We start from the raw sequence: 26356 nt of genomic DNA on the forward strand, positions 1-26356 counted from the left end.
GTGAATGCTGAGTTTAGTCATGTCAAGGCCTTGGTGTGAGTAGATGCTGAGTTCAGTCGTGTCAGTTGATGGCTGAGCAGCAAATGGCATGTCAGCTGAGCCGTTTGTGGTTTTGCAATCGCCATATTTAGACTTCTGATTACTCTCAGTGAAACTGAATAATGTGTTGAGAACACACTGTTATACGGCACCAGATGGATTATTAAAATAAACCCGTGGATATTCTCTGAGCTTTGAACAGCTGTTGATGGTATTTGCATGATAAGGGGAATGTTTACCCTGTTTACCATCTTGACGTTCTGCTGATAGACCATCAGGCTGTGTGGTTAGGGTGATGAATTTCGAGACATTCCATCTTTTCATCAATTATATTGGTTCGTGAATAAGTGTAAAAATAGATTTCCCTTAAAAAGTAAAATACCACTGTGCTTCAGAATCAAAATATTGATTAAAGATACATATACTATCAATAGGTGCTTTATAGAGATTTGGGAAATATAAACATTTGCATGTATACTGTAAGGGCCAGCAAGATCCAATTGATGTCTGTCTTCTTTGTCATTACATGAAACCAGCGCAGAGACTTTTTTCCCACACGATAGTGAAAGAAGACAAAAACAAGCCTGGGATAAAGCTGTGCACAGCACATGATTTGTTTGCTCGAAAACAGACACCATTGTATAGTTTGAGACCGCCTCACAGCTTGAGATCTGCCCTGAGGGCAGACAGTGACTAAAGTGGGTGGCTGACTCATCAGTCATGTCATCACTGAGAGCACTGTCACTGAAATGGTAAACATCACCAGTCTGAAGACTGCAGGTCATTTGTGAAAAACACATGCTGGGTGCTCTGTGTATTGAGTCCGCTTAGAGCCAGAGAGACAGTGAGAGGCAAAGTTCAAAACCAAAAGTCTTCCTGATGATCACTGCTAGCCCTTGACAACCGGTGATGCATCTTGAATATACCTCTTCACATTTTTTCCCCCAGTTTTATACATTGATAACACTTTTGTACAGTTCTCTTGTCTCTAGGTACTTAACAAATGCCAGGACCTAAAACCCCACACCCTTCCTCCAAGAATAAGTCCATGGCAAAACCTGCTAATAAAAGAGCAGAACTGTGCCATTTAGCATCTATGTAATACAATCGGAATACGAAAATGCAATACAATATACAATCTTATAGCGGAGTATGTTGTATTTGGGTGGTACCAGCATTCATTTCACAGTTATACAGTGGCGCCCTGACCGAGGCCCTTTTAAATGGTAAGAAATGAATCCATGTATGAAAATATAGTGCATATTGTCATGTAGCTATGGTGCCAGATTGGAGAACTACCTGGTGTTAAATAAACACATTCTACAAGGCATCCAGACATGAGGTCATTGTCAGAGTGAGCTAGTTGTTGTCTTGTTAATGACCTGCCTAAGAGAGTGATGTCATGTGAAGAGGCCAGCCACAAGTCAGCAGTAGGCCTCACACAATGTGTTTACCTTTTGCTCAGTGTTTAGTGCAGTGCAAATCCCCTGTCATTATCAGGGTGTACCCTGCATGGTCTGCATGTGTGTGTGCAAGTCATTTAGATTTATTTTAGATAGTGTTAGTTAGTTAGTGTGTGTGTGTGTGTGTGTGTGTGTGTGTGTGTGTGTGTGTGTGTGTGTGTGTGTGAGTTAGTCTAAGTTTGAATTTGAGCATAAGTAAACGAGCCTGTCTGAAGGCTCCAGCAGAGAGAGGTGCACTATCTTGATTCCTGCAGATAATATAAGACCTGGGGCTTGATGACAGCAAGTCAGAAACTCAAGCTCCATTAAGGCTAATCGCTTCTCCAGACCCCTGGATTTATGAGATGTTCAATCTGTGCTGATGGACAGTCAGTGACACCCAGCTTCATTTTTTTTTAGTCTCAAATTAAACGTCTTTGTGACCTACAGAAATACTTTAGAAACAACAATTTTGGAATGTGCTGATGATGGTTTGGATGCATTTTAAAGTGCATCGACAATGAACACATCTCAGTTTACGTATGTGTCCAGAAATATCTTAAAATACTCACGTTTGACATTGATGGTCCTTTCTGGAGTTACCTGTGTCAGTTAATGCCTTTCACAGGCCACTGTGAGTGTGCACGCCAGGCTGGGATGTAGGGATGGCACATACACCAGAATTGATACTGAACCTTTTTTAAGACCATACTATTCAGCCAATAGTGTCCAATTTTGAGATATAGCTTAACATTGTCCTCATTCATATCGACTTGTAAGATGAATTCATGATTTACTGCAGAAGTGTGTTGTGTAAGTGTATGACCACTAGAGGTCGATGAGAAGCCTCTTTTCAACATGGAGGCAGAAAAATTATTATTAGGCAAAAAAGTGGGCATGACAGTTCAGACAAATACCCACGGAAGACACTTTAATTTAATTGAATAGGAAGTATTTTATAGAATAAACTAAGTATTTTTTTTACAGAATAAACTCAAAGTGAACTGTGCTCAGGTTCAGACAGGTTAAACCTATCACAGTTTATAGGGATTGTTTATTAGCTTGGCCTCAGACTGCATGTGTGTAATTGTATCTGTGTGTGTGTGTGTGTGTGTGTGTGTGTGTGTGTGTGTGTGTGTGTGTGTGTGTGTGTGTGTGTGTGTGAGAGAGAGAGAGACAGAAAGAGAGAGAATGTGTATAAGCAGCAGAGGCACAAGTGGGCTATGATTCTTCCTGCCCAAAGCAGCTGTTTAGCCCCTTCCCTAAATCAAGTGGCTGAGATGAGTACTGATATAATTTCAGGATGCCCCTCCCACTCCTGTGGATGTGTGTGTGTGTGTGTGTGTGTGTGTGTGTGTGTGTGTGTGTGTGTGTGTGTGTGTGTGTGTGTGTGTGTGTGTGTGTGTGTGTGTGTGTGTGTGTGTGTGTGAGTGTGTGTATGAGTGTATGTGGACGCTGATTGTAGCTGGGCTCCATCTGAACCACTCGCCTTGAGGTCGGGTTTCACTGCCCTCTGCTCTCTTCTCCCTGCCTCATGGAAAATGCTATTTCAGCTACGCACAACATGCAAAGCCCCTCGCTCACGTTACAAACACACATTGACTGACAGGCTGCCCCCCCCACACACACACTCTCACACACACATGCTCCCCATCACAGATGCAACCCTATTCTCTCTTCTCCATGGAAAAGTACATCTTCACGGAGTTAGAGATTCAAACAGTCTGCATTAGAGTCACCGAGTCTAAATTAGTTAATTTTAGGATTGGACATTTTTGTATCAGTAAGTTAGTAACAGTTAGGCAGATGTTATGACAGACCTCATTAGTTAGCTAGAGTGCGGAGAGTCCCTGCTGGTTCTTTACATTTAGCTGGAGGTGCTAACAGCCTGCTGCTAAGAAAGTATTGCTGTCCCAAGTGCCATCCTTAAGATGGGCTCCCCTCAGGATGTGCAGGATGAGAGGAAATAGAGTATATGGTTCTCTTCAAAAATGCTACTGAGTACTTAAGTCAACATAAAGAAACTATAAACATATATAACCAAATATAAACTATAAGTAATAGTTTAATGCTGACATTATTATGAGTCAACTAATTTCACTGTAACCTAATTCCATTTATTGGTTCATGTAAACATAATATTTACATTTAAATCATTGTTAGTAATATTAAATGCTAAAATCAAATACTTTGCTAATGTTAGCTACAGCACTAAATATATTATTAATTATCATGTAGAGTGTTAGTACATTATGATTAAGTGTTATTCTTGTGCCAGAGTTCTAGTGATGACTGCCAACTGGCAAAACATCCAAAGAAAAAGCAATGAAAGATGTCCAAATCCCTGCAATGCGTGTGCAGCAACTTGAGATAGGAATCTGCATAGACATCATTCCAAGGTTATCTAACAGGACGCAAGGGTGGCAAGTATGCTTGCTCAAGTCTCATGCTGTCCGCTACTTTCTTCTCCGTCCTCGCATGGGACGAAGACAGCTTCCAAATGTGGCGCACACAACAATACTGTCATCAGCAGTGTGTTCCTAATTAACCAATGAGGCCAGGTCATCCAGACTGGCTAAATGGTATGGTGATGATGCCTTTGCAGCATTTCACATGAAACGCAACTTGGCCAGTGTGCGCAACACATTCCTTTCCATCCAACTTTATAATTCCACGTCCAATTATATTCTCATATTGTCTCTGTTTTTTCAAATGGTATTACTTTGTGTGCCCACAAAAGTTGTCATGTCAGCGATCCTATGGTCTTCTTTTAAACCACAATGATTTCCAGTGGGGTAATGAGGGGTTGGTTTGGATGCTGGTACTGGCCGGAGGCAGTGGTGTTTGACCTGAAACCATACCACTCTGTTCAAAGAAGACACAAAGCCAAACTTTACAGCCATGCTGGGAAGGCAACAGGACTAGAGAGAGTGGATCATTTTCCTTCTATAAATGAGTGATTGAGTGGTTTGTGGGAGTGTGTGTGTGCCATGTCCAATAAATAATAGGAAAGATAAGGATAGCTTTTAAGCAATCTGCTTTTAAGCTATTTATGTACCCAAATTACTTGTGAAAGCTTGCTGATTGTTCTCATGTGCTCATATTAAATCTGTAGTGCAAAATCAGAGTTGTGTTCAACTCCTGTGCTCATAATAAACTGTAGTGCAAAATTAGACTTGTGTTCAACTCTTGTGCTCATATTAAACTGTAGTGCTGTAGTGCACGATCAGACTTGTGTTCAACTCCTATGGTTATGGTGATGGCTATGTCTTCGCCGTCATAGAGTTTCAAGCTGCTTTGTCAACCTTTGATGCTGCCTCATTACCTGAGGATCTGTCCGGAATAGTCTCAATTTTGGTTCAGGAATGGCTCTCACATACATGTCACCTACTTGGCATATCTCCCTGGTCTCTAAGCCAGAGAGATGTAGATGGTGGAAAGCTAGCATGGTGCCCAGAGGGATTCTTTTTCCATGGCAGTCTTTGCGGTCGGTCTGACGGAGCCATGCGAGGGATGTAAAGTGTTAATTAAAAGTTTGAGAGACAGCCATGCGGCTGTAAATCTGGCCTGCTGGATGTCTCTCTCCACGGACACGCACCACGCTTCACACAGCCCTCAGGCTTCCTCTCCAGCCGGCTGCAGGGCAAAGTGTCTTTGTTTTCTCACTCATGTAGGCCGTGGCATTAGGTTGGCAGTGTGGCCTTCCGAGCGGCATTGCCAGTAAAACATCAATGGTAGGCCTTGGCAGCCATGGCTGGCTTTAATGAGTGTTCAAGACAATGAGTTATGTCTGTTGTCTGTCTTCTGTCTCTCATCGCAACCACCTGGTGGCTAAAAAAGAACCCCAATGACTTACTAATTTGGGCAATTGATAATGAACCATTCAGCTCTGAAACTGAAGGCTATGTTACCTGAGGAGAGGGAAAGCAATTGCACATTGATGTAGAGACCCTTATATTATATCTTATCATGACTGTCACACATGACCATATGAAAGTTTTCTTTTCATAGTTGTGCTCATGGGAGGGGGCCGGGGTAAGTGGCCTGTCCATTTCGTGACGTATAGATTTCCAACCGTTCGCCTCTATGTCAGCATTGTCCTTGGATGATTTTAAACAGAAGAATATATGAGGATTTGTATAAAAATGGTATATTAACACCAGCATTTACTATGTTTCATCGCAGTACCGTCATAAAATTTAGTTTACAGCACAATTTTAAATTTAAGTGTACAGTGCCTTTTTAAAATAATATCCAGCATTAAGAGTGATAAGTACAGTAAATAACCAGTTCACAGCATGAGTTATGCTACTAGTAAATGTATATGTATTGTCAAATAGGTTCACCAGATGTCAAGCTATTCTTATAACTGGTGTATTATAGAGATGGGCCCATAAACTGTGAGTAGTTTGCAAGTTTTAAATTGCTTCTCAGAACTTTACACTCTGCACACACTCTGCACACACACACACACACACACACACACTCAGACAGACACACGCACACACGCACGCACGCACGCACGCACGCACGCACGCACGCACGCACGCACGCACGCACGCACGCACGCACGCACGCACGCACGCACGCACGCACGCACGCACGCACACACACACACACACACACACACACACACACACACACACAGGCGCGCACACACACTCACACACACACACACACACACACACACACACACACACACACATACACATGCAGACATCGTAACACACCCTTGCACACATCACAAGCCCCTTCTGAGGAGCAGTTTTCCACAACAAGGCCCCGATGACAAGGCAGTACGGGGATGATTAACTCTGCTCTCCCTGCATCTGCATGTCTTTTTGAGCGGTGGGCTGGCCTCCAGTAGGAAACCTTATGCACATGGGGCCTCCTCAAAAGCCACCAGGTGCCAACCCCCCTGCCTCATTCAGCACCCTAAACCGGCTTATCATCGCTCCTGCGTGAGAGGACACACAGGAAACAGGCACCACGCAAATCCATCTGTCTTTCACTTTCTGAAGAAGACAAAGAGCAAGTTCAAGTTCAAGTTAAAAGTACTTTATTGTCATTGTCACAAAAGCAACGAAACAAAAATTCTGCTTTAGTTGTTCTGCAGAAATTAAAAGCACTGAAGATGTTCAGCCACGGGCGATGCAGTAACTTCACCTGGAATGGCACCCTAAAGGAGTTGGGGAGCAGCTACGGTTGTGGTGGTAAGTCTCAGATGAAGCTCTGCTATGAACTGAATGCACGCCTGAAATTGTTTCGTCTTGGCAGAAGCTCTGCGCGGTAATGAGAGAATGCAGAGGTCTCATCCTGCAAATGCATAGCACTTGCAGCGTGCATTATGTGGCTGTTCCTCACACTCCCCCAATGTCCATTGTCTCCTGATGTCTTGGGCTTTGTTATACTTTTCAGTTAAATCCGTTGCGTGTTGATCTCTGCGCCTTGCATGGATGATAGAAAACGTTTTGCTTGGCTATTTTTATCACTGGCAGTTTCCTAGTAAAAAGCCATTAACAACTTGGTGTTATGCTGCTTCATGGCATACCACGTAAAACTGTTCGGATGTGTCTGTGTGTGTGTGAGAAAATGGACTGGCTAGGAATTTGGGCCACTTTACATACTTTAATTTTTCCAGAAATGGGAGGAGTGACAGCTCTTTGAAATTTAGGACAAGGAGATGGAAACTCCACTCTCCAGCTGCTTTTGGCATCACTTCCACAGTTGGGAGTTATTCCACCATATTGCATAACAAGCCTATCGGGTGTTGTTACTATTAAGAGATTGGCTGTGTCCAATACAGTTTTCACTTACATGGCAGATTGTCTTTCATTTCAGGGAGACAAGAAGGTCTGTGGCTTTAATGTCCTCTGTGTTTGATCTTCAAACTATTATTGATTTGGACCCTTTGACCTTTAATCTGGCTGAGAAAGTAACCTTTATCTTTCCCAAAAAAGCCAATCGTTATTCATTATGTTGCCACATACCCTGTCTTCATCCAAATCTTCATGAAGTTGTTAAACTGTCAGAGATCCGATCTTGTACACGTGTGTGCTTTGCCAGATATAGTTCAGGACCCTGGGATACACTGAGGGGGGAGGGAAAGTGGAGAATCACCAATTAAATGACTGAGTGAAAGAAGCAGGAAACATTCGAGAGAGAGAGAGAGAGAGAGAGAGAGAGACATAGAGAGAGAGAGAGAGTGATTTGATGTGGATTGGTGTGATTACGTCTATGAGAGAGAGGAGAACTAGTTATAAAGAGCGAGAGAGATTTGTGTGTGTGTCTGTGTGTGTATGCGCGTGCCCGTGTGCATATGGGTGTATGTGTTTGTGTGTGTATGTGCTACAAGGAATGAGAGAGAGTAAGAGGGTTTGCCTCTGTGTGTGTTTGAGATAGAGAAAGACAGAGAGACAAGGAAGCACAGGTGTAGGTTTTAATTTAACATGTCTATCTTTGTGGATTAGAGTAGGAATGTGAGAAAGAGTCACCTTGCCCCTTTCCACCTGTTGTGTTGTTGGGGGTTGGAGGGCAGAGTCGGACCGTGTTCTTCAACGAGTTTTTGGATGACAGACACCCTGAAGTAACACCAGAGACACTTTAATGCATTAAGTCCAAGGGCCAGCAGAGAAAACCCGGTTTAATTACAGTGCATGAAATGCCCTGTATTGTTATTCCTAGGCTTCTTCTTCTTCTTCTTCTTCTTCTTCTTCTTCTTCTTCTTCTTATTCTTGTTACCTTTTTCTGCGATTAATTCAGCCCGAACCGCTTAACGTAGAAACTTCATTCAAACTTTGTCGCGTAGGTCTTGTAAAGGACACTTATGCTATGTATTTTTCACTTTTCTAAACTTTATACTTTTTAAGATATTAAATAAAAACGAATCGAAATGTTCCCATTGACTTACATTGGGCCATTATGACATCATAATAGGGTCTTTAAACTGGCTTGCACCTGTGCTTCACTGACAGCTGCACCAAATCAAAGGAACCTCTACTCTGTCCCTCTCAATTTAACTGTAACTAGGAACATTAAGACACCTTCCATTCTCTACTTTTTTTCTCTCCATCTCTCCATCTTTCTCTCTATCCCTCTCAGTCTACTTTCTCTCACACTCAATCTCTCTTCTTCACTCCATTTTTATCTCCTTTTTTCAATATTTTCACTTCTCATTCACTCTTCTTTCCTTCTTCCACTCATCTTTCCTTCTTCCACTCTTCTTTCCTTCTTCCACTCTTCTTTCACTTTTCTTTCCTTTCTTCACTCTCCTTTCTTCTTTCACTCTTCTTTCCTTTGCTTCTTTCCTTCTTCAACTATTATTTCCTTCTTTCACTCTTCTTTCCTTTCTTCACTCTTCTTTCTTTTCTTCTTCCACTCTTCTTTCCTTTCTTCACTCTTCTTTCTTTTCTTCTTTCCTTCTTTCACTCTTCTTTCCTTCATCCTCTCTTCTCTCCTTTCTTCACTCTTCTATCCTTTCTTCTTTCCTTCTTCCACTCTTCTTTCCTTTCTTCTTTCCTTCTTTCACTCTTCTTTCTTTTCTTCTTCCTTTCCTAACTTTTGCATTTCATGCACTGGTATTTCCTTCAGGAAATGCATTTTCTAGTTAATGATAATGATATTAAGCTACAACCCTGATAATACTTTCAAAACCTAGTAGCAGTTGTACTTAGCCTTAACCTTCAAAAAGAATGTTATAGGTATATAATGTAGGTAGCACACCATTTTCAAGTTGCATGATACTGTTGGTGTGCCTCACTGACACATACCTAGCGAATAGATACTTCAGACCAAACTGAGCAAATAAATGTTTATTTTTTTTGCAAACATTTCAAAGGAAAATCCCAGCTTCAGCTGGAAAACAGCCTTGGGGACCTTACCTGAGAACAATATGTAACAATATGAGACCGAAATAGACCTGTGGCCTAGTTCCCCAAAATAGGGAACGTGTGGACAAAAAAAAACCTTAAGACATCCCTGGAGTTGTTAGAGGCTAAATAATGGGTAAGATGGAGAAGCCAGAGTGAGAGTGAAATAAGGCTGATTGAAGTCCAGATAGAAAGACTGGAAAATTGGCCTGTCAGTTATATCAAAGCCACAGGTGTAAACACAAAGTGGGAGACGAGGCCCAGACCTTTGTAACACTCACCGACTAATCTAAGTATCTCTGACCCTGACCTTTAGCATTGCATGTGACCTTTCCATGTGCAACTATTCTGTGGTGGATCCGATCAACTGGAGCCCTCCATCTCTCATGTGTTCTGACTACAGGGTTATTTTCGACCCTGCAGTTTGACATTTAAATATGTCCATTTAAAAAATGCCCATCTCGCGCATCTGTGGGCTTTAGCGGGCTTAAGTGCACAAATGAAAGGCATTGCACATTTGTGACCATAGCAGACTGCTGTTTAAGGTAACTAAACTCCGAGGTCAAACCATTTCATATTAATAGCAGATTATGCTCGGGTCTATGGATATGTCCGGTGATGAGGCATGACTCTGATGAAAGGCAGTCGCTGCTTTGCCATTCGGTTCCCTGCTGGGTGACGCTGGCTGTAAGGCCATCAGCTGATGTTTAGTTTGTTTAATGATGTTCACTCCAGCATGTCAGGAACAGCTGCGCGGGTGTTGTTGATTTACAGATTAGCAGCACACTGAAGCTGTGTAGGCCTCCAGTGGCCCTGACAGGATCCCGTGGAGAAGAGATGTTAGATTCTGCCAGGAGCGACTTTTCACTGAAGTTCAGGGTCATGTCACTCCGTCAGCTCATCCTTTCCCATGACACCACTTGAGAAACAATTACAAAACATACGTATGCTAAACACCAACTCCCCAAGCAGTCTCTCTTCTCTCCACACGAACACACACACACACACACACACACACACACACACACACACACACACACACACACACACACACAAACACAAACACACAAACACACACACACACACACACACACACACACACACACACACACACACACAACGCATATTTGCAGTTTTCTAAACATGTAAATTGCCTTTGTCTTCAATGCAGTACATACTGTATAAGGGGTCTGAATTGATTTCTTGACAAAAAAAAATTTGAACTTGAAAAAAAAAAAACAGTTGCCATAAATAACATAAGTGGCATATTTAATCTATTTGGCATATCATGTCATATTTAGCAGAACGCTGACATGAGGGACATCATTAATTACATGATGATGAGAGAATGTAGTATGATGCCAAGGAATGCTCATATATTTTCCTTAATAAGGTATTTGATTTTACTGTCCAAACAGAAGTGCTGTAGTAAATGCAGGAATTTACCGGCAGGCTGTCTTGTCATCATATAAAGTTTCACATGCAGTAATACTTTTAACTAATAAAGAGAGTCAACATTTGACCGTTGCTTAATTTAATGTGGCCCGGTGTAGAATGTCTCCATGTGTTTTTAAATACATGTAACTGTTAGGTCCGTAATGCCACCAAGTGATTCAGTGTGAGACTTCACTGCTGGTTAGTATCGCAGCAGAAAGCTTGCTCTGCTAGGAGCCTCTGTCACAATTGCCTGATGCCCAAACGCCATGACACCACGTCAGGTCGAGAGGCCTTAGGTCAGGTCTAAACCAGTGTGAAAAAGTCATTAGTGAGGGAGATGTGTATGCCAACATGGGTATATATGTGTGAATGGGTAGGTGGCTGGGGGTGGCTAGGTTGGGGCAGGAGAAGAGTAGAGTGTCAGACCATAACTCTTGCATGATGAAATGCCCTCTTGGGATGCAGTGTTGTTTTACTACGTGCCGGTGTTTTCACTGATTCACAGTGGGGAAGAGTTAACATGCTAAGTTAGCCACACGGTGCATGGCTTCTTGTACGGTCACTGAGGCATCTCTGGTATCTGACTGCCTTTGAATGCCTGTGGGATTTGTTATGCGGCCGCCCCAGCTGGCAGAGGTATAGAAAAGTGAGAGAGGGAGAGTGTTAAGTAGAACTGAGAACTGAATAGAACTGAAATGCTTTTGTTCGTTGCCATTTCTACTTAGATTTTTCAAACAAGCTGATTACACGAACACTGTATAAAAATGTTCAAGAAACATCAGTTTCTCTATTATGTGATCATACCGTTTAGCAATAAAATAAGCAATTTACACTAGCCTAAAAAAATAGGATGATTTCTTAGTGGACTTGAGATCAGTTTCGCTGGCTGCTTACAACAACCTCCTTTGAAAGGAGACTTCTGGCTTTGATGAGTAGGACAAAGAGGTCACTCGTGTTCATATTAAATTGCTAAGTGCTCATATTTTTTATGAAGAGACAGCTTTAAGGTCAATTGAGCAAGTTGATCCGTTCGCAGCTTGTTCTCCATCCTATTTATAATTAGTAGTTGCTGAGAAGAGTCGTGGAGAGGAGCTGTTGTAATTCTAGATGAGAACAACACTAACTTTTATTTTTAACTTTTAGTTTTGTGAAATGTTACCTTTGATAAACTGCATACACTCTTAAATGTGCAAGTATTGTAGCCTACAAAAATGTAAAGTAGCAGTAAGGTCTTTTGGTTGAAAACCAGCACCTTAAAAGCAAACATTAACAGCACTGTTGGCACTGATAAAAAAAAAGTGTTTTGGTGATAGTTGCCAATGTCGTACATTTCTGAAGGACAGTCTGTCTCGGACCGCTGAACTATATTTTGCATAGACGGTTTTGTTTTATTCATTATCATTCATGTGAAGTTATTCATGTATCATCATTAAAAATATTATTATCTTTTTAACACTCATACTGTGTTCTGGGCAATAATTACTGTATGAAACTTCTGTTTTAAAAAAAATATTTAACATTGTTCTACTAGTTGACTCTGGTCAGAAATTGCATAGTCTTTAAAATGTATGACTGTATTACCTAGAGTTTTAGGAGTGAAAATAAATGGTAAAGCTGTCAGATGTCAGATTTAATGCAGTTAGTTGGGTGCTGATATGAATAGGTTTGCATTTTTGTCATAAATCACACTGGTCAATGGTTTTATAAAATTGTAAAATTACAGATTCTATGTGTACATTCTATGCATATTTGAAGTGTGTGTTGTTAATTCTTAAATACATTGTTGAATACATTGTAAAATACTAATAATCTTGGGATTTAGATTTGCATTTGTATGCATGTTAAAACATTTTGTGAATTTCCTTGATTTTGATTAAAACGATCATAAAGACAATTACTTGCATATTTAATTTATTGAATCATTCAGCACACTTTCAGATTTACTGTGTGAACTCTGAATGGCAGCACCAGCTTTAATGATCATATCATGCACATTTTATTCAGAGGCTCCATTGCACGGGAGATGTGAGGGATTTTGAATAGTAATTATGTAAAATAATCTATTGAAAATTATCTTCTATAATAGCCTGCTATATTAACATATGGACAGATTGGACATAATGTCATTTTATGAAACCCGATTATACATCAAAGATAAGTATTAATCTTTAAATGATACGCTTTGTTCAGACTGCTCCAAATAACTGGCGTTTCATAAAGAGGGGCTGTGCATCCATCTGCATGCATGTGAGTGATTTGGAAGACTAATCTTTCTGAGATGGTCACAGAGGAACAACATCACTCCATCATCCTTACTATTGGCATATTTAATGTATAGTTTTGGTCAGAATTCATATAGTTAAAAAAGAAAAATCATGTAGTTACTGTATTTAGAATAAATTGAAGCCAACAGGTGCAATTTCCTCATAGGATTGTGTTACAAATATAATATACACACCAGACATTACAGTCTGTTGGACATGAATGCAGTCATGGACATGGCTTAAACCATAACATACTCCAGAACAACGGCTTAAATATACCACAAGAGAGGTCCGTCTAAATCTCAAATTATGATATGCATGTCTTAATCAAAAGGTTTTACAGTCATTTAATGACAATAATGACTGAGATTTTGTGTATGCAAGCATAAATGTAATTCTGTGTCTGTCTGTGTGAGCTGGCTGCAATATAGTTACAGTATATGTGGTATGATATACTCCAATGGTCTCATCTGTCACGGTTCAGAGCCAAGGCCATGTCAACAGCTGGGGTCGAAATGACAAATGGTTGAACTTGTGGGCCCGTACATGTCGACACAAAAGCACACATGCACACGCAATGTTGTAAAATGCAAATGCAGTGTACCAAGGCTAGGTAGTATACATCCACCCCCCCCCCCCCCCCCCCACACACACACACACACACACACACACACACACACACACACACACACACACATACATACACACATACACACACATATACATACAAACACATTACTGCATAGGAGTGGTAACCCTAAGATTTTAGTTTGGACTGTTTGTGAACAGCCAACAGACATTGGTGAAATGATCAAAGACGTCCTGAGGTAATGTGTGATTATAAAAGCTCTGAACTCTCAGTATCTAAAGTAAAGCTAGGGTTTCCCATTGCATTGCAGAATACTGGACCACATGTGCTCCAGACAGCCGAGTAGGGGGGGTGGGGGGCGCTGTGACCTTTTTGGCTGATGGATGACCAGTTAATGCTCCATATCCTGAATCAAAGGACTTCTGACGTGGTTTTTGCGGGATCTGTGCTCAGATGCACCTGCGTGGCGAAATATATCATGATATCCCAACCATGTTTACCTGATCCAAAGACATTTGAAAAGGATTATGATGAGCAAATGAGGACAATACGACACTGCATTTTGGGAGGTTTATACCATGATGGGTTTTTGTGAAGAAAGAGAGGCTAGAGGTTCAGCACGGGGTCCAAGTGGAGCCAGATCAGACTTGCAGTCTTAAAGACGCATAGATCAGAATGATGTCTTTTTGGTGACTCTGATTGTAGCCACTTGTTGCCTCCTCGGTTTGTTCAACATGTGGCTTGCAGCATTACATGTATTTTAAGGTTGAGTAGTGCCAGTAGCAATCTGTTGTGTGTGCTTTCTTGTACAACTCCAACAAACTGAACAAATCATCACTCGTTTCTAGATTTGAAGTAATGTCAGCGGTTGAACTGTACCACTCTGCAAATTTACCACAGATCTTCCTTAAGTCTCAAACCTTTGGAGTTCTTCAGATGGAAACTCAGAGACCTGCAAAACCTTTTGATAAACCTGTGCTGGTAGCTTATAGCAAGGCATTCAGAGTTTTTTTTTCTTTGCTATAAAGACACACGGCTACATTAATGACCATTCAGTATTAGGAGTTCCATCCACTCTTTCAAATAAAGAAAAATACTTTACATAAAGTTGATATATTCATCTGCATTTTTAAAGTTAAGTTTAAGTTAATACCAGTTCACCTACATTTGCTGTCTCCTGAAAAAGGTCTAATCACACCTACAGTATTTCTGCTTTTCATATAGATGCTGGTCAACTATTCCAGAAGACATTTCACATGTTTCTGCCAATCTGCCAAATACCTTAAGGTTTTTCACTGAGATATTTGTGTGTGTAGTAAAGGGACATACGATAGAGGCCACACACAAACTCTCCTCTTTGACACGTGTTTGTTCGATTTGAATGTCCTCCCCTATGTTTGGCACCTTCACCACCTTGCAGTGGCCAGAGACAGGTAGCATTACTTGTTTATTTTTAGTGAGAGTATAGTGTGTACAACATTTTGCAAACCAGTGGTCATCTCTGCAAAATCAACGCTGACAGGATGGAAAGGATCTTAATGCTTACAGTAACCTACCAACCAAACAATTCAGTTGTATTATAAACAAACACCAAAAAGATTTCAGAAATATTTTTTATGACTTTTGCATTCGCCCAACATCTGCTTTAGCCTGAGATAACCTTGTAGGAAGCATAAAGACTAGTGCCTCTTGACATCTAATTGAAAGACTAATAAGTCTGATGACAAGTCTGATTTCTTTCATTGTGTTCTTGCTGAAGGCAAACAGTCCTTGTTTAGAACCGGCAAAAAGTCATACGACACATGTGCTATATCATAAAAGACCTTCACTTTGCATTCTGCCAATAACACCTGTAATTGATGTATGTGCTCAATGTAAAAGTCACGCATGTATTATTGCATATTATTGCATGGCATATCATTTGGAAAATGATTTACATTTCCTGTTATTAAAGTACTCTCATTACAAGTGTGCTTAAAGTGAGGAATGGCATCTACATCTTTCCTCTGCCTCTCTTTCACACCCCCAACACACACACACACACACACACACACACACACACACACACACACACACACACACACACACACAATACTCCTCCAGACCTTTCCTCTGACCCTGGCTGGCTCCTTGCTGACCCCAACCTGGTGGCACCTGCTCATGTTCACAGCCAAGTTTCCTGTTGAACTTCACCCAGATTCTCTGCACACCCAGCTGCTTCCTCATATAACTCTAGTCCACCTGTACTGTAGACCCCCAATACATGTTCAGAAGAAGTACTGCAATTTACATTTTGCAGTTTCGAATGGCTCCTGTGCACTGTAATTTAGCATGGTGTGAATTGTTGTATTATTTTTTTGTATTTTTTCTGGTGGATGTGAATGTGGGCCACCCAGCATACCCTATTCAAATCATCTGGGCAATCTTAAGCACTCTGTGTGTGTGTCTCTCTGAGGAGTGTGTGAGGAGCATGAAACTACTGCTAATAGGACTAACTCTAATCTAGTGTGGACACCAAATGCCCAGAATATTCTTCAGTTGTAAGGCCCATTTCCTTAAAGGTAGGGTAATAGACAATAGAGAAAAATGGTGAACATTACAGCCAAGCAAATACTGTACACCCCTCCATTCAATTGGCTAGCTTACAAAAATGGAAATATTGCAGAATCCTAAGCATCTGCTACCCTTGACAGACGATGGAGATTGTCTAGATGTTCTGGCCTTATACGGCATGGGATTAAATCATGGACGGTTTATGAAACCATGGGCCCCTGGGCCTGGACATGTCAAAGCCATGACATAACGAAAAGTGCTCGTAAAACACACACGCACACACAAACACCAAATACGTATTTATAATTTGCCAACAATGTTGGATTTCACGGTATAATTAGATACTTCAGCTATTGTATTGGGGATGTAGATAGGTCAAAGTTTACTCCGTGACATCCACCTTCGTTGAGGTGTGCACTGCCCTGCTATTGTTTCTGACATTACATGTCACAGGGCAACAGCCGAGTGATCCTTTTCTAAATTTAACTCATTAAGACCTCCCTGAGGGGCAGCTTGGGGCTGGAGAGGCTGAATGGGCTGGCCACCCTGTCCATTGAAAAAGCAAATCATGCATCACCAATTTTATGTTTGAAAGGCGAAGTTCGGTTTGCAGGTGTGCTGTGCCTCTGACTTTGCTCAGTCAGTTTGTCGGTCTTGACAGATTTTGCGCCTGAACTAGCTATATCATATTTTCTCGTCATATGATCAAATAGAGACTGGACATTGGACAACAAAATACATATTACCCAGCAACCATCATTGCATATCTGTATATGACAAAAATATCAAAGAAAATATTGATAGATAAAAAAAGATTTTATCATTTTTTTTAATAGTTTCTATAGTTTATGAAGGATAAGCATATTCTTGTTTTATAGATTGCTACTGACGATTTCCCCCAAAAAATTATGAAAACCATGACCGAGACAGGTTTGCCATTTCGAGGGCATATATAGCATAAGGTGTCAATAAAGATTCAAAACAAATTCATCGAAAATTCACAATCGCATTGTTCTAGCGACACTCTGACAGTCATATGTAATAAGGCAGGGCCTCCTTTGCCTACGAACACTACGCACTGGCTCCATTGTCTATAGTTATGCCCTTGGCGCACATGCACATTTTCTAACACAGCGCAGGTGCACTCAATGAAAGCCAACAGCAAATTAACAAAATACACCTCTTTCAACCACAAATAAGAGATACATAGCAGCGACTTCACGCAGAGGCTCTGGCTTAGGGGCCCCCTGAGCTCATGGGCCCCTGGGCATGGGCCCGTTCGGTAATCCATCCCTGGAGTAGATATGTGTCTCATAGTTGAAGCAAAACAAACGTTGTAATATAAAACGTCATCAAACAAATGACATGCAAGCACACAAAAACCCAACATCCATTTACAGAGCCAGGGCTGTATGTGGGAACCGTGATAAGCTATCCACTGAATTTGACAAAAAATGTATTGGATTAGAATCACTTACTGGAGGTGGAAATGGTCTGCGGAGTCTACGATTCTATTTCAACAAGTTTTGTCAAATTCAGTGAATTGCTCTTAACAGTCCCCTAGCTGTTTGTTCAGTGCGAGGGCTGAAACAAATCTGGTGTTCATTTACAGCCCTGGCTTTGTAAATGGGAAACAAATATAGTGGCTCGGACCGAGCTATAAACAATTTCAGTCAATCAATACGCTGTTTCAGTTGCACAGAAAGGAGGGGTGTGATTTGAATGGCTGTTAAGTAAAAAAATCAACATGCTTTCGCCAGGATAGCAGACTGCTTCATAAATTGTAGCATGTGTGTAAGATTTTGCAGCCCTTCAGCAACACACAGGAGCCAGATTTGAACTAGCACAACTCTGGTCTGCTCTACAACACAGCTAGACTGTTACTCTTACCCAGTTTTCAAACTACTGACTCATGCAAGTAGAGATTTGCACACCCCTTCAATCAAGGCAAGGTGTGACTATTTGATGTGCACAAAAAGACCGTCCAAAATATATAAATAATGGGAAACTATGTGTTTGAAGCTATCAGTTAGAAACTGATGATGAAGATTTCATGGGAAATGTATATGTTTTGCTTATTTGCCTGCTGTAGAACCTTCTCATAATCTATCCATAATTCATAACACTACAGTTTATGACATCCCACAAGGCTGGAAAAAATGGGCCGGTCTTGGGCCTAAAATTCCCGGCCTGAAAAGTGACCCCACTCCGGCCCTGGCTGTACCCATGGGCTGTACTAAGGTAGACATGCACATTTGCTCATGTGTGTGGAGCCAGGTGGAAGTCAAGTCATCATATAGTTATATAGGGGTTGTCAGGTTGGGCACTGTGATGATTTCAACACTTTAAATTACCTACATCAAGTTTTCCATTTGCAGTTTGTGTGTTTGTCCGTCTGTGTCTGTCTCTCTGTCTGTTTAGCCAAATAGGCCAATTTTCATGAAACTTTGTAGACGGGTGTAACATAAACAAAGTACATTTCAAGGGGCAGATCCAGGAATTTTCTTTCGACTTTTCACGTGGCGAGGGCATTGAGGGCATTCTTTTGACATCTGCTGGCCTTGGCGCCATCTGCTGGTCTGCGCTCTCCGAGTTCCCTTCTGATAATTCAGATCATTCAGTGTCATGAGAATATGCAACAATAAAATATGACTGACAAAACGGCTTGAGCTGCTGAGTACCGTTTTGAGGATCAGAAAAGTGTGTGGCACGTTCTCCATCCACTCTTCATGCCTCGTCTAAAACAGGCCCTAGATAAGAGTGTGACAGAGGGAAAGAAATGAACACAGACACAGGGAAACTATTGAGAGAAGTGAGACGACAATGAGTTACAGTTTGTGACAGGAAAAAAAGAGAGTTAGCGGAAGTGACAGGGAATTTGCTATACTTGGGCTGCCTTGTGTTAAGCCCAGTGCTTAGGCGTAACCTGTTGAAAAGGTCAGAAATCTATTTCAACTCCACTCCACTGCTCTCCAGGGAAATGCCTCAGCTCTCCCCTGCTAGACAGAGACATCTCTCTGGCTAATGACACTGGATGGCAAATGCTTTGCAATTAGGCCAGGGGTCAGTGGATGATTAGCGGATGAAATCACGTTAAAATGATTAAATCATGGAATGATGAACATCCCAAACAGTTTTACAAATTAGTGCCACTGTGTATTTATATCATATCATATTATATGTTTCCTTGTGCTGTATTTAACGGTAAGCATCTATCGTCTGTGATGTAGGTTGACGGTCACATGTTGTTTATGACATGTTTACTGCCCTCTTGTGGTGATATATTGCCAGTGCTCTAGTGTGACATGACCTCGGTGGCCTGATCACGCTCCACCCCCTGCAGTGGAGCTATGTGGTGTGTTCCCAAGACGTGACACGTCTCTCAATCACAGGACTCACTCTGAGGCCTAATGGATGCCCTAGAGGCCCTGAAGAGTGTTTTAAAAGTCACTGCCACTTGCTTGATAGTGTTGCAAATCCCTAACGGTAATATATAAGCACGCTGTCATGATCTAGCCTACTGAGAATGACCTGCCAACAAGGATTGGGAAAAAGACAAGAAGGAAAGCATATTGCACATTTATGTCATGCATTTCCCTTGCTTGGTGAAGAAGTGACAGCTGAGTTCCAGGAGGGTGTAAGTGGAAACGTGCTGTCTCTTTAAGCCTGGTCCAGTCCCCAAAGCTTCTGATTCTTCACACAGTTTTCTTTCATGGCTGATGCCAAAATTCTGTGTGTGTGTATATGTGGCTGTGTGGCTGTGTGTGTGTGTGTGACGTCACTCAGTGTCCTGAACTATCCTGAGAAGCGGTGTTTATTCGCGTGTGCATGTTGGGCAGACTCAGAAGTTTTGTCAGCCAGCGCCAGGTCATGCCCTCTCCCTGATACCCTGAGCTGAGGTGTCTTTCAAAGCTGCAATCTCCAGGACAGCACTGAAAGCCCGGCAGCCGCCCTCCACTCTTGGATATCTCTCATTTGCCTTTGGTAACAGATACGGTAGGTTTATCAAACTGCTAATTTGCTTATTCTTAATCAATAATGTCACTTGAACTTATAATTTATCCTTATCGCAACCGCTTCTTCCAGTAGGCAGCTAAAAGTAGCCAACATATAGTAGTTGTAATACTTCACTTCGAAATTGAATTAATGAAGTTGTAATAGCCTACAAAATGTTACTATCCATTTTAATAGCCCAAAGTATAGGAGTGAATGTTCTATGCTTCTTCCATCCAGTGTAGTCAAAAACCAGTAGCTGAAAGTACCAATTTGTGGACATCAGTAGACCAAACCAGACCAGAGGAGATGTTTGTGTGTCTGTGTTCCTCTTCCAGTCATCATCTGCCTTCCAGAGACTGGCACAGGGCTCTTACAGACACAACCAGGAGCGGTAGAGAGTGGAAGTAGACACAGAAACGGCTATAGAATCAAGACCCGAAAGATTTTCTTGTGTTTCTGTGTCACAAGGAAAAGAACATGACTAGAACATGACTTCAATGGGTTCAATTCCCGATTGCTGTAGGTTATCTAAAAGCCATGCTAAACACCTGACCTTTAAAGCAGGTGTGTCAAAATGATAGTCTGGAAAACAATCTGAAAAAACGAATCATGCCAAAAAGCTGTTTAATTCAGAACAGAATAAGATGATTTAAGTTACAAATGGAATTATTTTTGGTTGATGAATATGGTATTTATATATAGAAACAAAATATCAGAACTGATGACGGTGCTTTTTCCTTTTTGATGTTTATATGACAATACAATAGTTACAATAGTTTTAGCAATCAGTAAAGTATCTCCTCCAGATTGAGACCAATAGCTTCCACAGTGATGCTAGCAAGCTGTGGGCTGATTTACACAGGCCTGCATGTAACAGGGTGTATGTGCGTGTTGGTGACCTTTCAGCATATAATGACACTGCCGATTTACTGCTGCAGGCCGTGGTCCGGTCCAGTACCAACTGGCATGTCAGCCAGTAAGAGTCTCCAATTCGTACTCAGCTTGAAGTGTGCGAGGTATTCTTTTAAAGCAGAACACCATAAGAAAAATAATAGATTTGAGAAATTAATCTTTTTTGGCCTTTATCTCAGGTGATTTTGCTCTGGCAGTTAATCTCTTGTGAAGAATAAAAAGATGTTTCCAGAAGTGTCCATAAGACAAACACTCTCTCTGTCTCTTTCAGCTTGTGTCTCCGAGAACTGTCTCTCTCTTTCCTTCTTTCTCTCTCTCTCTCTCTTTCTCTGTCTCTCTCAGCTTGTGTCTATGAGGACTCTCTCTCTCTCTCTCTCTCTGTCTCTCTCTCTCTTTCTGTCTCTCTCAGCTTGTGTCTATGAGAACTGTCTCTCTCTTTCTCTCTTTCTCTCTCTCTCTCTCTCTCTCTCTCTCTCTCTCTCTGTCTCTCTCAGCTTGTGTCTATGAGGACTCTCTCTCTTGCTCTCTCTCGCATTTATATCACAGTAGGGGGGCTGTGCTGGCCTGGCCGCTGGGAATGAGAATGTCTCTGTTCTACTCATCCCTCACATGCATTTGCGCGGACATTCTGTCCCTCTCATTACTTTCCCCTCCTCCTGACATATCTACCTGTCATCGCTCCTAATAGACAGTCCGCCCGTCCACCCTCTCCCTAATCCCGGCAGTATAAATAGCCCCGCGCCCCTGCTTCCCTGCTTCCCGCTGACCCCCTTTCCGTTTGCTTTACCAAAATAGGGAGGCCTTTGTTTATATTTACACAGGTGTTTTTTGCCATTCCGATGTGTATGATGCATATTACCTCCCCGGGCCTGGTTTAAGTGAGGTATGCTGGTTAATGGTGTTGATTGTGATGGTAATGGTAGACTGGGGTTGATCCCCCTGCTTGTGTCGGGAGGCTCCTGTCTTCACATGGGGGATTCTCCTGTGATTCAGTGTCAACCTCTCGTCTGAAAGTCTGCCGAACTGATGAGGTGATGAGTTGTGGAGGGATAGGCGCAGGCGCATCTTAAGCCTCTCAGTTGTGGAGCAGCTTATCGGAAAAAAAAATCACAACACAAACCAAAAAAACAACAAGTACATTGTGTAGCAACACTGTAAAAATGATTTTTTTTTGCACAGCAGTACAGTATAAAAGCTCTACGCAGTAGAGTATGAGTACAGTATAAAAGTAATCTACCACATTCACATTTATTCCTCTTTCGGTAAAACATATTCAAATGAGTTTAAAGATTGACCAATGTTTCACAAACACACAGGAGAACAGACACAGATCAGTCATACTTTGAGTGCTATCAGTGGCTACTTTATTTTATGTTATATTATGTTTAAGGTATGATATACGTGCACTGTATGTGTGGTGTTTTTGAAGTTCCTATGCAAGTGTGCTCTCCATGGAAACAATACAATAACCTTAAGATTAAAATAAGATTAATATTGCATCAGCAGTCTTTGGCCACATTGCATTTATTATTCGCATATTGAACTTGAAGAAGGAGCAGGTTAGCTAGTAATCCCCAGAGTTAGAGTTAAACACAGGGAAGGAGAGTTTAGCCATGACGCCACTCACAGCAGCAGCTGCTGGACGATGGACGAACCCCATTTTAGTCACTCTTTTTATTGCAACACTTTTCCCTCATGTTTGATTTCCGTATTTATATCCCTAATATGAATGTTGTAATCTTTAATTAAACTTCTTTTAACTTTTGCATTTTATATTGCATATTATCTCGATTCATAGTTAGTGCTATAATTTTACCTTCCTTCCAAATGTACTATACAGTTCCTGAAAGAATTCCTGTAATTATTGTTTTAGGTAAGACTTGATTTTATTGAGGTTAAAATATTTTCTGCATTAGTCCAGTGGATTCCCACTGCTCTTTCTCATGCGAGTCAAAGCTCTGTGTGATTTTCGGGTTTCCAGAATACTGTAGTCCTGTAGTATTTCCACTCACTATGTGAGTCATATTGGAACCTGAGGGAATTGGGAGTTGGGAACTGTGGAGTCTTGGGGTGTTAATCTTTTACAAATGCTTTTCTCTCATACTTTTCTTTCCAGCACTTCACTCACAATCCCCAAGAATGTTTCACTCTTTGGACAGACCTTTGTATTCAATTTACAATTGTTGCTTAACTGTTGCTTTGAAAATAATTGTCAAAAGGAAAAGTTCTGAATAGACTTAACCATGAAGAGGATTTAGCACTTCACTTGTAAATTACCCAGCTGTGCAAGTCCATACTGTTGGATCTTGCAGTACTTTCTGTACTGTGTGTGTGTGTGTGTGTGTGTGTGTGTGTGTGTGTGTGTGTGTGTGTGTGTGTGTGTGTGTGTGTGTGTGTGTGTGCGCGTGTGTGTCTTATCTCTGGGCCAAGGTCCTACTTTTCAACCCCTTCCATGACGCTAGTGTCGCTATGTGTGGATAGATTAGCGGATCCAATGTACCCCAGATAAACTGGATGCTGTCCAAATAGGATGGTTTTCCGAGGATATGCGCACTGGCCATTGTAAAGCTGTCATCCATACGTAGTTGACCCCATAGCATGTGTGCTGTTGATGTACCTGTGCTTTCAAGAAGCTTTGCTGACTGTACATGGTAAATCGGTGGGGAATCAATTAATTGACATTAAAGACAGGGAGTTCCAGTCAAAATACATACAAAAAACATCATAAGTTGGATAACAGGTGTTGAAGAATATAAGGTTTATCGGTGGAGGGGAGGGTAGTATGGTATAGTACCATTCAGTGGTTCAACACAGCATTGCCTAGTACAGACGGACATTCCAAAGTATGCTGTCAGATCATAGGGGCAACCCAGAGTATGCCCATACAATAACATTGTGGTGGGAAACCTCATGTTGATGACCATGTTTATTGCTGCTGGCCTCTCTTCATTCCTGGTGTATTGTAGCGGTTTCTCGTTAAAAGTTGAGGTCTCCCTCTTCTGAAACATGAGTGCGGTGCCAGCTGTCAGTGGACGCCCTGGCTTCAGCCTTTGTTATGCTTTCATTCTCTATCACCCTCAGCAGGAGCTGCCCCCCTGACAGCCATGACCCGCTCACTCACACCCACTAAACCTGCTTCCAGAACATACACAGACACACACTCACATTCCACAAGCACACGCTCACACACACAGACGCAGACACACACACATGCACATATGTACACTCGCACACAAACACACACACACACATCACGCACACACATGCACATATGTACACGCGCGCGCACGCACACACACACACACACACACACCTCGCACAAACATGCAAATGCACACACACACACACACACACACACACACACACACACACACACACACACACACACACACACACACACACATGGCACGTGCACCACAGCCACACACACTGACATTTACAGAGAACAAGCACAAATGCACACAAACACACGCTGTCCTGTGTCTGTCCCGTTCCATGAGGTGTCCAGTCTGTTCCCCTTAATCCCGCTGTCTCATCAGACCTTTTTATAGGGGACTCATCAGCAGGCTGTAGGACAAATGCTTTGGAAGGATTCATCAGCAGCGATAGAGTTACAGCACGCCAGCTCAAACAGCTCCCTCCCTCCACACACTCAGACACACACAGACACTCACACACACACACATATGCCCCCCGCTGCCACTGCCGCCTCTAACTGGCTTTCGAGTCAAACTAAGTGTGTGTGTTGGAGGAGGTGGGGGGGGGGGGGGGGGGGGGGGGGGGAGGGGTTGGAGAGGCTGTATTGCGTGTCACATACGGTGCTCAGCGTCACTCTGCTTAAATGGTTGTGTGTCTCCTTCTCTCTGCCTTCACCCCCTGACTTTGTTTCTCCCTCTCTTTTCCCTCTCCTCCCCTCTCCTCTCTCTCTCTCTTCCTGTCGATCCCACACTCCCTCTCTCTAGAGCGGTTCAGGCCCAGCATGGCAGCCCCGAGCTCCAGCGGACTGGAGGTTCTGCTCTCCACACTGAAGGTAGGCGTCAGTCTAACGTCAATGCTAATGCCAATGCTCACTTGGGCACCGCTGGAGTTGTTTCAAAGAGCCTCTGAACAGCAGGAAAAAGCAAGTGAACAATGAAAAAAAACAATAATAGAAGAAGGTCAGCTTTTCGTCTCTCGGACTTAAAAAAAGTACATTGAGAAACATGCTGTTCTTGAGTGTGTGTATGAGAGGCAGTTTTAGGTTATGTGCCCGTTTCCCAGTGAGTACATAAGTCAGCATTTTGACTGTGCTGTGTGGTGCTGTGCTGTTGCTGTTGCTGAGTGGATTTGTGTGTGAACGTTCTGGTGTGTGCTGTTGTCAAGTTTAGAGAGTGTCCGCGCTGTGAGTTGTCATAGAATCTATGCAATCATAAGACAGTGTTCAACCTACGTGCTGACAGGCTAGCACACTGCCAGAAATTCAGTTTGCACTCATAATTTAACCTACAGTAGCCTACTGTCCAGCAACTTTCACTGGCTACATAATAGTTCCTGTCTTTGGAGTAAGCACATTGGTTGTAAACCCAACTTGATGCATAAAACACTAGCAAGTTATACGAGTGCGCCTACATTTACAATATCATGGGTAATAAACATAATATACCCCTGCAACAGCTACATTATGCAGTCTGTATTAGAAAAAGTTGGAAGTGTTTTATACTTTAATGATAATCTTGGCTCTTGTGCTACATAATCTGCACATGTTGTGACTGGAATTTGAATGGTGTTTGTGCAGCTGTTCCATCATGAAAATAATACATTTGATTATTAGCATTAAACACAAATGGCTAACCCTTAGCATTTGTTTAAATCTGGTTTTGAAGTGTTCAAGGGATTTTTCTACGCAGATTACCAATAGTGAAGTGTGTGAATTTTTCAGACATTTCCAGTATGTTTCGATTAGAAGGATTCTGTGTGAAAGATATGTGGCATTAAGATATATGGCAGCTATTTTCCTGTACTCTGATAGGGAGTCAAATGAGTAAGTGTGCAAACGTCTGATTTACCTCTACTTTGCAGGAGTAGATTGTCTGTGTATATTATGTATGTTTTTCTTACAAAAGACTTCACAGTATGTCTTTTGGAAAAAAGCTCAAATTCAGGGGCATATTCTATGTGTAATATTTTGTGTAAATATTTGGAGCATAACTTACAACTTTGCCAAAGAGTTCTTGGTTCCATTGTCTGTGTATAGTGCTGATGGCTGAGACTCTTAGT

At 41.8% G+C, this 26356-nt stretch overlaps 1 protein-coding gene across 1 annotated transcript in view; it reads left to right on the top strand.

Annotated features, from left to right (window-relative positions):
- The first annotated feature begins 6445 nt into the window (after nucleotides 1-6445).
- Nucleotides 6446-26356, top strand: part of agbl1 (AGBL carboxypeptidase 1) — a 113729-nt gene continuing 93818 nt past the window's right edge. The window contains exons 1-2 of the mRNA XM_080841868.1: nucleotides 6446-6694; nucleotides 25063-25130. Of these exons, the coding sequence (XP_080697994.1) occupies nucleotides 6616-6694; nucleotides 25063-25130 (147 nt within the window). The 5' untranslated portion in view covers nucleotides 6446-6615. The remainder of the gene's footprint in view (nucleotides 6695-25062; nucleotides 25131-26356) is intronic.

Source organism: Sprattus sprattus, assembly GCF_963457725.1.
Source record: "Sprattus sprattus genome assembly, chromosome: 7".
NCBI classification, from domain to species: Eukaryota; Metazoa; Chordata; class Actinopteri; order Clupeiformes; family Clupeidae; genus Sprattus; species Sprattus sprattus.